Genomic DNA, 17,289 nt, shown 5'->3' with positions numbered 1-17,289 from the left:
CAATATTTTTTCAAGTCTCACTTTTGAAGTGGCTATATCCATATGTTTATTCCAGAAGACCCTTAAGTCTTTGCAAAGGACTTATGAGTTCAAGATTCAAGAGGCTACAGAAGATTCTAAAAAGGATTTCATCTCTGTTGAGGATTTTTCAGACTCAGTTTTATGGTGTTCTGGTTTTTCAAGACTCTACAGTGATGATCTTGAATCCTCCTCCTCTTATAACTTGATGATCAAAGTAGAAGTTAGGATGACTGAGATAGAAGTATAAACCATCCACTTAATTCAACTCAAATTTAGTTTGAGTTTAGATGTATTCAATTCAAGCAGCCTTTTTCTGCTTCTCTCTCTAGAAAACTTTGTTGCCATTGTTATCTCACTTGGAGGGCTAAAAGGAGCCCAGAAAAGTTACCACAGGAAAAATCGGGTCTGGGTCAGAAAAAGGATTTATCCAACCAGTGCAACATGGCATAGAGAGAACCAGAGTTACCATCAAGAAGGACTAAGGCTATTGCTAAAATAGTTCCAGGATCAATCCAAGGGTGAGATAAGGAAGGAGACAGGAGAACAAGGAGCCAGGATGATAACCGTGAAAATAAGACATTCAACAGAACAAGTGTCTGGTGAAATTTAAGGAATGTTGTTCAGAACTAAGCTTGTGAATGATAAGTCAGTGCCGGAGCTTCTTTTCTCAATTTGCCTGGTGCAGACAGCAGGGATGAGTGTGCAACTTCATGGCTGCCCAGGACTGGACAATCTTCATTCCCTTTTCCTTGCACCCATCTCCTACCCATTAAAATTGCACCCAAAATCCTACCCATTAAAAATGACAGTGGTGACTGGCAAGAGGAGAACACAGCAGAGAGAAGGTCACAAGTCCTTAAGTGTCTAACCCTAACCACATATGCATTAATTCTTCACTCACATTTCCCCATTCCAGAAGAAGCAACAGCTCTCCCACACAGCACATTCCAGGGCATCCTACGATCACATAACAACAGAATGCTCCTGTCACAGGTAAGTGCAATGTACCGAGAACAGGTTGTGGGAAAGCCATACTTCTCCCTCTGCCATTGCAGTGGAAGCGTCATGATTGGTAGCACTGCCCAAAAATCCTGAAAAATCTCAGTGAGGACCTCAAGTCTGTATTGTTTTAGCCTATGATGGGACTGACAGGTTGGGAAAAATGGAAGGCTAAGTTCTCTCTGTCCAGATCATCTTCGTTTGTAGTGTACCCAACGAGATCACAGCTAAAGAGGCGAGGGTGTGACTCACCTAGAATGTAAGGCTTACGGCCAAAGTTGATGACTGACAATGTACAGCTGTAGGCTTGATTGTTGTTTAAACTGTGTAAGGTTTGGAAAGGGACTTCAAATCCTAATGTTGAGATATCACAGGTGATCCTCAAATGTCTTAAGGTATAACTAAAAATATTCGAAATAAAGTTGCTCTTAATTTAATTTAAAAACACTTCTATAGGCTACATGAAAGTTTTACAAAAAGATGCTAGTTTTTGATGGGAATAGGCCCAAAATATGTCAATACCTGCAGTTTCTTCCAGATTTTTCCTCCTAACATTCTGGATTTCCAAAAGTTTAAGAATAGCTGGCGTAAGGTTTCTGAAATCAGAACGGATTCCTTTCCCAAGTGACAGCCACAAAGCCAACATTGTATTACACCCCCATCTAAAGAAAAGACAAAGGTAAACTGAAAACAAAAAGAGAAATGTCTACTGACATGCTCTGTGACCTTGAACAACAGCTCTCCCCTCTCTGGGTCTCAGTGTCCTCACCTAAATCCAGGAGACAGTGATCTCTAACTCCCAGCTCAAAAATTATATGACATTATTACATGCCTAACCCCGCCCCAAGCTTCCTAGAAATTTTACTATTTATGAGTGTGGCTCCTCCTTCCCTTTCAATCCCGTGGTTAAATAGCTTCCCCTCTGAAGGCTTTTGAAGTGGAAGCAGCACCTCCTAACTACTGCCAGAAACAGCTCTCCCCAACATGAGAGCTCCCCCCTGCCTCATGGCCAGGGCAGCAAGCCTGAGCCTTGCCTTCTTTCTTCTGCTTTCCTTCTGGCTAGACCGAGGTGTGCTAGCCAAGGAGTTGAAGTTCGTGACATTGGTAAGTAGACCTTTCTCATTGCTTTTCCCTTAAAACTGTGTTACCAGCAAGGTCTGAAAAGCCAAGTGTCAGGTTTCATTTTACCCTTGTGTTGTCTCTGGGAGACCAGGCTCTGTTCAAACTCAGAAAGTGAATAATCAAGTTTTGCAAGTTCCTCTTAATGAAGACCTAACGTGTCCTAGCAAAAAGGTTTTGTGTTTGTCTGTGTGTGTTTTGTTTTGTTTTGCCTTGGCTTATGTTATTTATTTACTTACTCTACAGCTACCTTGAATTCAGGTTCCTTTTGACAGTCACAGGAGCTGGCACTGTTTACATACCAGGAGCTCAACTAGTTTCATTCAATGTAATGATTATTTGTTTGCAAACCAATAAACAATAATTTTCTGAATTAAGTAGTCCCTTCCCCTTTTGATATCAGTAAATTGGAATAAATATTTGTCAGCAGCTTATGAAGCATAAAAGCAAAATTAAAATCAGAGTTAGGATGACTTCCTGATATATGGATTTAGTTAAACATTGAAATTACGTTTTTTCCCAACCATAGTATGTGTAACAAGTTATGAAAAGAAAGGAGGGGTAGCGAATACATGATGTCAGGGAAAGAAAATAAACTGTTGGCATTGTTGAAAAATAGATGGAAAGAGGGTTTGCAAAGCAAAGGGGATTTACCATGTTCTGTGGGAGTCTTTGATTTTCTGTCTCTGTATCTATTTCTCTTTACTCTCTCTTTCACACTCTCTCTCTGCCTCTAAGCCTCCCTTGTCTTTCACAGATTCTCACCCTCTTCTTATTCCCCACATTTTTTGTTTGATATAGTGAGAGTGGGCTGATAAATAAGTACATTTTCTCTCTGTAAGAATATTCAAAAATTATTTTTATAATTTGGAAGGTCATCCTTTACTTAAAACTTAAACATGAAGTTCCTGTTTTCTCCATGTGATATATTTGGAACTCTCTTTATTTTCTACAGAAAATCTGATAACAGTATGTTTATGTAAATCATGATCTGTAGTCCAGTAAATCTTCACTAGGTCATGAGTCAACAATGATAGAGAGTAAATCAGAGAAACACGTTATCAATTTATTCGCATACGATTAACCAGCTGTCAGACTTCTGTGCTGAAAAAAGGTTAATACCATGTACCTTCTGTAGGAAAACTCATGACTTTTACTTATATTAGTGATTTTACTTTAATGCATGTGCTAAACAAGTGTAGGGACTGTAGGAATTACACTGCATCCTGCCTTTCTTGTCACACTGTAAACCTGTGACCAGCTGGTTGAGTGGCAATCCTCCTTGAACTCTCTGTTAACTACATGTAGAGGATTTTCTCCTCCATGTTTTACTTTCAGTCCAGGCTACCAGATCGCTGTGAGTTTCCTTTGCCCCTCTCCACTCCTGATAAATATATATTCAGGAGCTACAAATTAATTCTTCCCTAAGGAAAACCAAAACACAAATGTAGCTCTCTTGGAACTAAAAATTAACAAATGTAGCACAGGGTTGATGTCAACTATTTTTCCTACCATGGCTTCCTTCCATTAAAATAGATGAAAGGCAACTTAATGCATCAATTTTGGCCCTTACAAAAAAACTTCTATGTAAGGACTTAAGCCAGAAGATAATCCTTTCTTCGTTTTATTGATTAAAGAGAATATTTGACTATAAATGTTTAAATTATATACCCAGGTAAATTCTTAGAAAATTATTAAGAGAACCAGAATAAAAGAAGGATGCCCCTGATTAAAATTATAATATTAATGATAATAACCAATAGTTAATTGAGTGCTTATCATATACCAGGCACTGTTCTGAGAGTTCAATATGGATTATGTCACATAATCCTCTTCACAACCCTCTTAAGTAGGGTTGCTAGATAAAACACAGGATGACCAATTGAATTTGAATTTCAGATCAACGGTGAATAATTTTTCAGTATAAGTATGTCCTATGCAATACTTGGGCATACTGTATTTTTATTTGCTAAATCTGGCAACCGTTCTACAAGGTTTTATAAGACTTATTATCCCTGTTTCATAGATGAAAAAATTGAGGCACAAAGAGGTTCAGCAACTTGCCTATGGTCACACAGCTGGAGTGGTGAAGACAGGATCTGAACCCAGGCTGTCTGACCCCAGAGGCCATGCCCTAAGTCACTAGACATAGTCTGTTCCTGCTGTGTGTGTATGATCTAGCACATGGAGCTGGTCTAAGATTCCCCTGTAAGGTTTGCTATATTAGCTTGACTCAGGATCAGCAGGTAGTTTCCTCCTTTTCCTCTGTGATCCAAGAAAAATAGATCTTTCCCAATTTTGAAAAGCTTTTCTTTGTGTTACCAAGCACACTCAGCTCCTGGCTGAGGCTCCCCAAAATTGATATCGAATTCACAGGTCTGGCTGCCTGCCCCCAGACAAAAAAAACCAAACAACCCAAAAGCCAAATGTTGGTGAAAATGGAAGTCAGCTTTTATTCAGGAATACCAGTGACCTGAGGAGTGATGTTACGTATACACATCTCCCCAATAAACCTGAAGGACAATGACCAGGCTAAAGCCATCTCAAAGACTCAGGTTTACTGAGCGGTTTTTAAAGAGGGGTTTGAGGGAATGGAATGTGGAAAATGAAAAGCAGGAAAGAGGGGCACATGAGCAGTGAAGGCTTCATTCAAGGTCTCAGGTGCAAAGTCTCACCAAGACTCCATCTGGTTTCTGCTCCCATCTTTATGTCAGGGTATGGGTAATATATGTGAGTCTGCAACTTCAGGCTGGCTGGAAAACTACATTCATATCAATAATCTCGTCCCATAGCCAACTTCAAAATATCAAATAACCATGGGAAAAGAGGGAACTCAGAGAAATGCATGCCAAGAAAATTTTTAAATTTGCCTACAACATGTGTGGTTTTAGGTCCCAACATGGCTTCAGTCCCGCTAGCTCCAACACTGGCAGAAAGAGCAGGAAACTCTTTGGTTCTTGTTCTCTCTCATAAACAGTCACAACACGATCGTTTAAAACAGATCAATCAAAAGCTGTCTCACGGAATCTTCATCTGAAGTTGCTAACAGGTGTTGCATGGGGAAAAATGGGTTTCAATAGTCGTCAGGTTTGGGAACAGAAGATGGGTTAAACTGTATTAAAGGGTCTCTTTAATTTACTGCTTCTCAGTGTCTTCACTATGCTAATTTGTACTGTGGCTTTCAAAGAAGAGATGTAGTAAAATTGTATTTCCTAAACTTTGATCACAGCATCTCCCTCCCCTTTTTCTTTTCCCAGAGTGTCCTACAGAAAACACTTAGAGAATTGCTATTTTTAACTTTATATAAAGAGAGTAGTAAGCATGGTGAATCCTGAATTACCCATCAACCAGTCTCAATAATTATCATTCATGGCAAATCTTGGTTCTCATATATGCCCAATCATTTCCCACACACACCCACTTTACTTTTTAAGTATTTTCTTGCATCATATTATACTATCCAGAAATAGGGAAATGACATTTTAGAGCATTCTCTCTCCTCTAAGCCAGAGAAAAACCACAAGTTTAAGTGATCTAAGACAGAGAAAAATTCCATCTTATTCCACCTGGGTTTTACAACGAAAGGGATGAATGCGTCACAAGGTAGAAGCTCTTATTATTCTTCGTGGTTGACCTTTTTCATGCAGAACTCCTACCCAAGTTTAGGATACCCTTGATGCAGATAGCCTCCAGATCTCAGGCACATTGTCTCTACACTGGGACAGGTAACTTCCAGGGTCAGCAGACCTACAGATTCTTCCTTATTCCTACTCCTCAGGCTGGCAGTCCAATTCTGTTATTCATTTACTTTCTTTCCTTCTTTCTTTTTTTTGGTTAGTTTATGTCTTTTATTAACTCATGCACAATTAATTTTCCTCTGGTTTGTTGAAGCAGTAAGTCAGATAACATTTGCCACAATGATATCTGTCAAAGTGGCTTGCCATGAACACCCCAGCACCACGTTCATCTGAAGGGCACTCCTGATGAAGGTGACTAATTTTGCCTTTCTCATCCACCTAATGGTATTTCAAAAAAAGCCAGCTTAACCTTCTTTCTCTTACGCTTATTCTTCTTGGGAGTGACGTAAAGCTTGTTCCTTTTCTGAGCACCACCACGAAGTCTCAACACAAGCTGAGGAGTGGACTCTTATCGAATGCTGTATTCAGACAAACCCCATCTGTTTTCTAGTTGCTTGCCAGCCACGGTCAGTCTGCTGATCACGAGGAATCCCTTCCTTATGTTGAATCTCGGCCTTTCCAATTTCTATTGTATCCAGGGGTGCAACCTAGAGAGTGATGGTCTTCCCCTTAAGGGTTTTTAGAAAAATCTGCATCTTAGTGTTGGTGCCACCATGGATGGCAGATCAGAAAGCTGTTATTAATTTTTGAATGCTGTTTGCTAGAATAAAAGTTGAAGGTCACACCTAGGAAAGCATTGAACTTTCATGAATTCAAGTTCCAGCATCATTGACCAGGTTTGGGATCACGGGCCAGGTTTGGGATCCAGCTGAGTTTCAGGTTCCCTCAAACTTAAAGTTGGGGATAATGATTACAGCTATGCTTTCTACTTCACAGAGTTGTCTTAGTAGCAAATGACATGATATACATATGAAAGTGTAAACCATGATATAAATGTAAGGTACTGCTGGGAGTTAGTCTAAAACAGAAGCTTTCCAAGTTTTGGAGTAAAAGCTAGATTCTCCTTAATTATTCTTTTGCTTTAATTGTGGCAAAATATCCATAACATAAAATTTACCATCTTAACCATTTGTAAGTGAACAGTTCAATGACTTTAAGTGTCTAAGTTCATTTATGTCGTTTTGCTGCCATCAGCACTATCCATTTCCAGAACCCTTTTTCATCCCGCAAAACTGAAAATCCATTCCCATTAAACAATAGCTCCTCATTTTCCCCTCCCCCCAGCCCCTGGCAACCACCATTCTACCTTCTGCCTCTATGAATCTGACTACGTGCCTCATATGAGTGGAATCGTACAGTAGTTGTGACTGGCTTATTTTACTTAGCATGATGTTCTCAAGTTCCTAGGTGATCCTTCCTGATTCCTGAGCTTATGCATTTAGTAGGGGCATGTGTTTAATTTGAAGAGAACAAAGAAAGGAGAATGGAGATATTAGATAGTTATTGTCTTTACTAGAACCTTAGACTAAGTACTTAGCTTGTTCATACTCGGGTCGTCCCCACCTGTCAATTCTTACTTATTTTCTCTTGGGGGAGATACACGTTTGTGTGTCAAGTATGGCTTCAGGAGGAGAGAGGCTGGAGGTGAGAACAGAGAGGGGCCACAGTTCAGAAAAAGCATAATGAAGACCTGGGCTGGATCAGAGAGCAGCAGAATTGAAAAAGAAGGGATAATTTTTTTTTAATTGTGAAGGCAGAATCCCTGCAGATCAAATGTGAACTAAAGAAGAGAGAGAAACCAAGACAACCCTGCATTTTCTAATTTGGGTTACTGGAAAAACAATAATGCCACAGAGACAGGATACATAAAAAGATTAAACATTTGACATTCTTAAAAGGAATGTGAGGTATAAATATCGAAGAAATTTATAATATTTTGTACTACATGATACAATATAGCACAGTGGTTAAGAGTGCAGGCTCAAGAACCAGACCACCTAGGTTTGAATGCCAGCCCAACCCCTTATTAGTTGTGTGATTTTGGATGAGTAACTTAACCTATCTGTGCCTCAGTTTCTTCATCAGTAAAATGGGGATAATAGTACTTCATAGAGTTGTGAAGCTTAATTGAGTTAATACATAAAAAGTACTCATAATCATCTCTGATAAATGCCCAAAACAATGTAACTATAATTAATGTACATAAACTAACACAACTACCCCATGTGTGTTTTATAATGTTCACATTATAAAGCAGTTAATTAAAATGCCAGCTTTTAAAATTTATCCTCAGAAAGATGAAGTATTTACACATCTCTTTTAAGTTCTCTTCCCGATGTTGGACACTTGGACCAATAAAAACTGGACAAGTATACATTCAAAATGTGACTCCAAGAGATAAAAAGATTTTACTCTTTGACTTCCTGATCCATTGATTTACTGGTTCTTCCCTTTGTAACTTTTGGCTAGAATGGACTCTGACTACTGCCCTTTTATTTGCCTTCATCTTCATTGCTCATGTTTGAGCAGTACCTTGGAATACAGGCATGAACTTCTCAAGACCTGTAAACCTTTTCTTCACTTCTATTAAATAAGAATTGCAAATATAGCTACCAGATTGTGAGCATCCACCAAATATCAGGCTCTTTACTTTTTTGTGTTTTGAACCCCCAAAATTACCCATAAGGCATATAATATTATCTTGATATTACATAACAGTAATAAAAAAGGAGCAGAAACTTACCCTTGGTATACTGGGTACTGGGGACCTAAGATGTAACTGTTCTGCTGGCACATCTAGAACTTCTGAATTGGCTTATAAAAAGATATACCAGATAAAACTCTCCACTGGAAAACAAAAACTGGTCTCCTGCCTCAGTTCCTAGACAGCCCTACAATCTTTCTCTTTGCGGTATGGCTCCCTAATCACCAGAGCCAAGAAACAGCAAAGCTATGTATGAAGACCTGGGGGTTCTTCGAAGACATTTGCAGGGGAGACCACTATGCACTGAGTGTTGGTGCTGGGCCAAGTAGGAGGTCAGTTCAGTTTGCTTACATGAGCTTCTCCCCAGTTTTATACCAATGCATTTTGCAAATTTTCAGGGTAGGGAACTGATCAGGGAACTTATATATGGCTCAAGACATTTCAGCCAAGGCTGGCCAGTTAGCTCAGTTGGTTAAAGTGCCACATTGTAACACCAAGGTCAAGGGTTCAGATCTCTGTACTGGCCAGCTGCCAAAAATAAACAAACAAAACAAAACAATCCAAATAAAGACATTTCAGCCAACCAGGTTGCCACTACAGGCACTTGAAGCTTTCAAAGTGTTCTAAATCCAAACGAATAATTAATTCTTCCTCTCAGTCAGAAAATAAAAGTAGGAGGAGATTAAAAATTAATAGAGGTGTTTCTTGAAGAAGAGGACTATGTTTCCCTTTGCACAATAGATAGTGCTCAATGCCCTATATGCTGCAAACTATTGCCAGCAGGAAAGGAAGTCTCTAGGGTAGCTAAGCTAAATGTCTGAATAATATAATAACAGCAACGAAACAACAGTGTGCTCAATACTGTACTGATGGCTTTACATACAAAACACACCTAATTCTCACTGTGTCCCTGCATGGTAAATAATAATTTTCTTGTTTTACAGAGAGGGAAATTGAGGCATGCAGAACTTCAAGTTAAGTCATTTTCCTGGGGTCACCCAGCTAGTCATTGATAAATCAGGGGTTTGAATCCAAATCCAACAGACTGGAAAGCCAGACCTTTTCTGAGATATCATCCAGCTTCTACACAATATAATGCACAGTTTCACCACTTCCTGTCCTGTGTGCCTCTGCGTTCTTCATGGGCCCTGGATAAAAGTCTTGTTAGTCTTGTCCTGGCTTCCTCCCGGCAAGTGCAGGACATGTTCGCACACTGATTCCCTTCATAGTCAGTTGGCTTTCCTTCTTACCTCTGAAGTAGTGTTCATTTACACAACTCATTCATTTCTGCCCTTTTAATCTTCTTTACTAATAAATTTATTTCTCAGTTCCTAAAGAAGAAAATAAAATAGGCTTCTATTCATGGCAATCTTTGTGCATCAAGAGATTTTCACAACTTAGAGTATACCCTAATAAAACAGGGAGAGGAATTTAATGTCAAGAGCCAAGATCTCTTTTAGGATTTCCAGAATTATCCCAAAGTTTTATAATGTGTCTTGACTTCCAAAAAAAGGACATCATGATGGTTTATGAGACTCCAGTCTAGTCCAGGGGCAGATTCACTCTTTTAGAAGCAAAGGCACAAATGGAGGAGATAGAGGGAAAGATGAGGGAATGAAAAGAAGGAGGAAAAAATAGCACACATGGCACATCTAGCTCATAAATAAGAGTATTCAAAGCTCTTATGAAATTAGAAGACTGGAAAGAAAACAATAATATACCTGAAGAAATTAGACCTTATCCAAGATTCATTGAATCAGCCAAACAGACGTTTTTGTGTGTGTATTACTATGTTCCAGGCACTGCTTGGAGGATATAGAAGTGCCCATGACAGCAAGGATCCTGCTTTCAAGAAGTTTATGGTGTGAAGGTGCTGTGGGTTGACTGTGTCCCCCTAAAGTTCATGTGTTGGAAACTTGATCCCCATTGTAACAGTGTTAAGAGATGGGAAATCCAATTATGGTATGTGAAAGATAGGGTCTGTATTAGTCCATTCTGTTGCTTATAACAAAATACCTGGAACTGGGTAATTTATAAAGAAACAAAATTTATTGCTTATGGTTCAGAGGCTGGGAAGTCCAAAGTCCAGAGAACACATCTGGTGAGGGTCTTTGGTGGTGGCTTTACAGCAATGCAGGGGTCTCACATGGCAGAAAATGGTGAAGCAGAGAGAGAGACTAACCTCTTGTGCTCTTCTTTTAAAGTCCTCAGAACCATGCCACTGACCATCATTATTAATCCATTCACTACAGCATGATCCTACAATCTAATCACATCTTCAAAGCCCCACCTTTCAATTGCCGTACTAGAATTTTCCACGCTCAACAGTTACAGCGGAAATTGAGCTTCTCAGATATGAACTTTGGGGGACACAATTCAATCAATCCGCAGCAGGGTCTTTAAGGGATGATTGGATCATGAGGATTGTGCCCTCATGAATGAATTAATTCATTATGGAGTAATGGGTTAGTGGGTTAATGAATTATCAAGGAATAGACTGGTGATTTTATAAGGAGAGCAAGTGGGCACATTAAAGAGCTCTTGCCATTCTCGTCATATGATACCCTGGTCACCACAGGACTCTGTAGAGTTCCCACTAAGAAGACAGCCCTCACCAGATCTGTTCCCTGAACCTTGGACTTCCTAGCCTCCAAAACTGTAAGAAATAAATTTCATTTCTTTATCAGGTACTCAGTTTCAGGTATTCTGTCATAAGCAACAGAAAACGGACTAATACAGAAGGAGAGCCAGATATTTTTTTTAAAAGTAAAAAATAAGAAACTATCTGGAATATTTACTAAAAATAAAACAGTGACGTGAGATAGAGATTGAGCAGTATTACTTTATAATGGATGGTCAGGGAAGGTCTCTCTGCAGAGGTCATATTATTCAGGACAGACCTGAATTTAGTGAGTATGTGTGTTCAGGGGAAAAAGCAGAAATAAGACATTCCAGGCAGACATAACATCAAGGGCAAAGGCCCTGAGGCTAGAGCAAACTTAATATATTTGATGGAACAGCAAAAGGGCCCATGTAGATAAGCATTTTTAGCAAGAACGTAAAGTGAGGACATCGAGGCAGGGAGGGGCCCTTGTAAGGACTTTGAATTTATGCAAAGAGCAGTGGAGCGTGATATAATGTCTAGCAATGATGAGGGTATACATGAAACAAGACTAGCCACACACAAGTTGATAATTGTTTGAGCCAATGGTGGACTCATAGTGGATCATTATAAAAATTTCTACTTTTGTACATCTTTAAATTTTTCCACAAAAGACTGTTTAATATGATGAGAGGACATTAGAGTATTCTAAGCAATCAAGTGACATGTTCTGACTGACATTTTGTAAAACAGCATGTGACTGCTATGTGGATAGAGGGACTAGACATGTCCCCTGCTGCACTCACCAGGGCCTCCACACTCTAAGCCACACACCAAATCTGTTTAGCAGGTTATATGGAGCAGGGTCATTCATGGGGGTACCAAACCATGGTTCTTTTTATAAAAAGTTGTCTGTGATTTAAAAGGATGAAGTGAATGTAATGTGGTGGGAAAAACAGCAAGCTAGCAATCATAAGAATTGGGAAACCTGGACAGTTTACTCAAACTCTCTGAGCCTCAGTTTCCTTATTTGCTCAATACAGCAATAGAGCCAACCTGTTCTCACAGGGGGGTTGTAAGAATTAAAAGAGATTGCAGGAGAAAGGATTCTACACACCATGGAGGGTTGGGCAAACGTGATGCCCTGGATGTACCTTTGACTAATTAAACCAAAATCACCAGGGGTGAAACCCAGTCCTTAGAATTTTATAAAACCCCTCAGGTGATTCCAGTAGGCAGTCAAGGTTGAGAATAAGTGGTTTAGAAGAAAATCTATTATAATGAACAGAAGCAAAACACCCATGTGAAATTTATAACATTACTACTTCACATTTATTTTCAGGTGTTTCGTCATGGAGACCGAAGTCCCATTGAAACCTTTCCTAATGACCCCATTAAGGAATCTTCATGGCCACAAGGATTTGGCCAACTCACCCAGGTTGGTTGGGTTTTCGGTTAAAGGTTGTTGATTAGTCTCAAGGGGAAATGTGAACAGATTCATCTGTTTTGATATAGCATACAAGATGTCCATGTACAACAGAATATATGAGCTTAGAAACCAAGAGGCACTTACAAGCCAGCCCCTGAGCTTCTCAGGCTCCACCCGAGAAAGTGAAAAATAGTCTTGTAGTCAATAAGCTGAACCAGCAGAGCTGGGGAAACATGATTCTTCTGGAAGTGCTGATATCAGAATGTGAGTGCTTGTTGGCTGGATATATTGGGATTGCGCCTTCCTTACAAGCGGTCAGTTAAACACAGAGAGCCCTACTTCCTAAAGGGCATCTAAGGAGAAGGTGAACTAAGGAGCAACAGCATCTTCAGTCACTGTTCCAGGGCCCTACGACACTTCGCTTGTCAGAGTGGATGGATCTTCTGTTTGTAGCCATAGGCCAGGTGCATTTTTTCTGGCCTGACAAAAGCACTGCTTAAATACATTAAGAAAACATCACAGAATGTTTACAGTTGAATGTCTCCAAAAGTAATGAGCCTTAATTTTGCCTAAACATTGGAATTATCTGGAGAAGCTTAAAAAACATTGATGTATGCCTGGGAAGTTCTTATTTAGTTGGCCTAGGGTGTGAACTGTGCATTGGGATTGTCAAAAGCACCTCAGTTATCAGTTCGCTCTAATGTGCAGCCAAGGCTGGGAACTACTGTCTTTACTCATCTGCTATGTTTCATAGAGGAGAAAATTCAGAGAAGCTATTTGAGGCCAGCGTGGTTCCCAGGTCAGAGCTCTCCCCATCATAGCCTACCCATCTTCTGGCTCTTTGAATGAGAAAAGGATTACACAAATTCAGGTTTGCTTCTTAATACCTACGGCTCTGTAGAGTCTCCTATTCCCTTACTGTGCTTTTCCAGTAAGACCAAAAGATTCTTCCAGTCTGTGGGATCTATGTTCTTCATATGGGAATCTCTCGACTAGGCATCAGATTCTCCTAGAGCAGTGCTTCTCAAGCTTCCATGCGCAAATAAATCACTTAGGGATCTTGTTAAAATGTAGATTCTTATTCAGCAGGTTTGATGTGAGACATGAGATTCTGCATGTCTAACATATTCCCAGGTGATGACAACGGTACTGGTAATGGACCACTCTTGAAGTAACAGGGCTCTAAAGTTCAAATTCCTGCCCTTGGCAAGGTGCTTCTACATAATGACGAGGTGATGGCGCTCTAGACCAGTGGTTCTCAAAGTGTGGTTCCTGGACGAGCAGCATCACCATCACCTGGGAACTTGTCAGAAATGTAAATTCTTGGGCTCCACCCTATACCAGTGAACCAGAAACTCTGGCATTAAATCCCAGTAATCTGTGTTTTAGTGAGCCTTCTAGTTGTTTCTGTGAACCCTGAAGTTTGCAAATCACTGCTCTGTAGAGAAGATAACTATTTCCTCAAAAGTGGGTTGTAAATTAGAACACAATTAGACCCAAAATACCTGATTTTTCAGCTACCCAGGCCATGGTACATTGTTCCCTTCTCACTTTCATCCCCATCCTGGAGGGGAGGTGATGATAATGATGGCCAAGAGTGACAAGCATATGAGCAAGCAGAACCAAGCAGCAGCCACAGTGACCACATTTGGGGCTGGCCAGTTGGCTCCGTTGATTGGAGCACAGCCTTGTAACACCAAGGTCAAGGGTTTAGATCCCCATACCATCCAGCCACCAAAACACATAGTGACCACATTTTCTCTGACTCCTGAAGCTCTGGCAAGGCTCTGAATTACAAACTTGAATGCGGCATTTCTCAAAGCATGGTTCTTTGCTACCTGCATCTGAATCACTTGGGGTACTTGTTAAAAATGCAGATTCCAGAGCTCCTCTCACAACTTAATAAGCTGGAGTCTCTGGGGGAAAGTCTGAAGAATCTGCACCTTAAGAGATTAAGGCCGATTGGTTTTGGAGACATTTCAATGAGCATCTCTAGATAGCTTTGTTTCTCATGTACAGTAAAACTTGAGGAGCACTGAGTTAATGCAATGTATCTCGATGATTACTGTCCATCCGGAGCTCTTGGAGAGCTTGTTAAAAATAGATTCCTGAGCTCCATCCCCAAAGATTCTGGATCAGTAGGTCAAGAGTGGAGCCCAAGGATTTGATTTCTAACATGCTCTCAAGTGATGCCAATACTGCTAATCCACAGACCATACTTTGACACCCAGCGGTTGAAAGGAACCTTCAAATTCATCAAGTCCAACCTCATCAGATGATTAAATTTTTTCCACAAAATCCTCACCAAGTGGTCAACCAGTCCCTTTGAATTCTTCACCGACAAGGATCCCACTACCACACCAAACATGAACCATTTACTTAAATCAGATTAATCGCCAGCTGTCAACGAAGCACTTACTACGTGCAAGTCTCTGTGTTAAGTTCTAACGAAGATGAATGAGTTTTCTCAGGGAGTAAGGGAGTCGTAGCTAATAATTACAGCTCTCCTTCCTTGTTTTAATTTAAATACCTGTTATTGGGGAACTATTAAAGCACACCAGTGTTCACTCTACATATATAACGAGAGGAGATGAAACAAATATCTATGATAATGTGATTCATAGAACTTATTTTTACTAATTTTTGCTTTTATTTTTTTTCCCACAGCTGGGCATGGAGCAGCATTATGAACTTGGAAAGTACATAAGGAAAAGATATGGAAGATTCTTGAATGAGTCCTATAAACATGAACAGGCAAGTTGGGGAGCCAAGAGCGGGAAACTCGACCCTGAAAAGAATTAAAATAATTCTACATATGTAAAAGTGCTCTGCCTGTTTTCCAAGGAACTTATACAAGAAGACTTCAAAAAGTCTGTGAGAATTAAGTTAAAAAGATAAAAATAAAAAATATAAACTTTATTTCTCACAAGTTCTATCAAGGTCAAGACACTTTTGTAAGTGATCATACCATCTGTAAAGAATGGAGGGTCCTGGAAATTTAACCATGTCAATGCAGTCTTTTTTACATTATTAAGTGAAAAAAAAAATGGGTGCTCTATAAAGATTTTTTAAGGTTAGGAAACAGAAGTCAGAAGGAGCCAAATCAGGACTGTAAGGTGGGTGCCTAATAATTTCCCATCAAAACTCTTGCAAAATTGACCTTGATTAATGAGAGGAATGAGCAAGAGCATTGTCATGATGAAGAAGGACCCTTTGGCGAAGATGTCCCAGGTGTTTTCTGCCAAAGCTGTGACTAACTTTTTCAAAACACTCTCATAGGAAACAGACATTATCATTCTTTGGCCCTCCAGAAAGTCAACAAGCAAAATGCCTTGAACATCCCCAAAAACTGTTGCGATGATCTTTGCTCTTGACCTGCCTGCTTTTGCTTTGACCAGACCACTTCCACTCTTGGTGTCCATGGCTTTGATTGTGATTTGTCTTCAGGGCTGCACTTCAAGATGAAGCCGTGTTTCATCTCCTGTTACAAATCTTCGAAGAAATGCTTCAGGATCTTGATCTCACTTGTTTAAAATTTCCACTGAAAGCTCTGCTCTTATCTGCAGTTGATCTGGGCACAACAGTTTTGGCACCCATCAAGTGGAAAGTTTGCTCAACTGTAATTTTCAGTCAGAACTGTGTAAGCTGAACCAGTTGAGATGTCTATGGTATTGGCTGTTGTTTCTGCTGTTAATTGTTGGTCCTCTTCAATTAGGGCACAAACAAGATTAATTTTTCCCTGCAATTTGATGTGGGTATTCTGCTGTTGCAGGCTCATCTTCAACATCATCTTGTCTGTTCTTAAAATGGGTTATCCATTTGTAAACTGCTGATTTCTTTGAAGCACTGTCCCCATAAATTTTTGGTAAAGGCTTGATGATTTCACTATTCTTCCACTCAAGCTTCACCATAAATTTGGTGTTTGTTCTTGCTTCAATTTTAGCAGAATTCATAGTGCTCTGATAGGAGCTCTTTTCAAACTGATGTTTTATTCTTCTTAGAGCCTCAAACTAGATCTTGCTGAGACACGTTATAACAAATTAGTATGAGTTTATTTTGATGCAAAAAAGTTTTGCAGTCTATGCATAGTTTTTTCATAGTACACATTTTGTATGAACTTTTTGAAGACCCCTGGTACAAGTCAAACATCTTGTTTACCAATGTACCCTTCTTTATCCAATTATTTTATTCCTAAAAATTTGTGTATATGAGTAGATTCAAGATTTTATGGACACCTGTGTAAATATTTTGGTTTGGCAAGTGGCCGTTGCTTAATTGGTCTCATCTGTCAATTTAACTACAAGCCTACCAGGTTGCTTTGTATCATGGTATTCTCATAATATTGCTTGTTCAGTAACAGATATTATGACTATGCTGTTACCACAGTATCTGCTAATATTTTAGTGTGGGTGTCCTGCTCTTTCTCTAATACCCTGTCAGCTGCACAGTAAAATAAGAAAAAATCCTCACGTTTCCTCTCTGTTGGTTTCTGCTTTGATTTTCCTATTCTAGGTTTATATTAGAAGCACAGATGTTGACCGGACCTTAATGAGTGCTATGACACAGCTTGCAGCCCTGTTTCCCCCAGAGGGCACCAGCATCTGGAATCCCAGCCTACTCTGGCAGCCCATCCCAGTGCACACAGTCCCTCTTTCTGAAGATCAGGTCAGTATACTGGGAAAACTGGGAGATTCCACATGGACCTGGAAGGAGGAAGGAGGCTGCTCAGTACTTGTGGATTTGGGAGTCTGGACACTCCTGGGGCTGTAGTCTTAAC

The 17,289-nt window shown here is 39.8% G+C and overlaps 1 protein-coding gene and 1 pseudogene across 1 annotated transcript in view; one reads left to right on the top strand and one right to left on the bottom strand.

The window, feature by feature from the left end:
• The first annotated feature begins 2,004 nt into the window (after nt 1-2,004).
• ACP3 (acid phosphatase 3) overlaps nt 2,005-17,289 on the top strand; it is a 43,860-nt gene continuing 28,575 nt past the window's right edge. The window contains exons 1-4 of the mRNA XM_063115249.1: nt 2,005-2,124; nt 12,426-12,521; nt 15,180-15,266; nt 17,025-17,177. Coding sequence (XP_062971319.1) covers nt 2,005-2,124; nt 12,426-12,521; nt 15,180-15,266; nt 17,025-17,177 — 456 coding nt within the window. The remainder of the gene's footprint in view (nt 2,125-12,425; nt 12,522-15,179; nt 15,267-17,024; nt 17,178-17,289) is intronic.
• Nucleotides 6,006-6,472, bottom strand: LOC134390832 (ubiquitin-ribosomal protein eS31 fusion protein-like; annotated as a pseudogene).

The sequence above is a fragment of the Cynocephalus volans genome, chromosome 11 (assembly GCF_027409185.1).
Source record: "Cynocephalus volans isolate mCynVol1 chromosome 11, mCynVol1.pri, whole genome shotgun sequence".
Taxonomy (NCBI): domain Eukaryota; kingdom Metazoa; phylum Chordata; class Mammalia; order Dermoptera; family Cynocephalidae; genus Cynocephalus; species Cynocephalus volans.
This window is presented reverse-complemented; position numbering and strand designations above follow the sequence as displayed.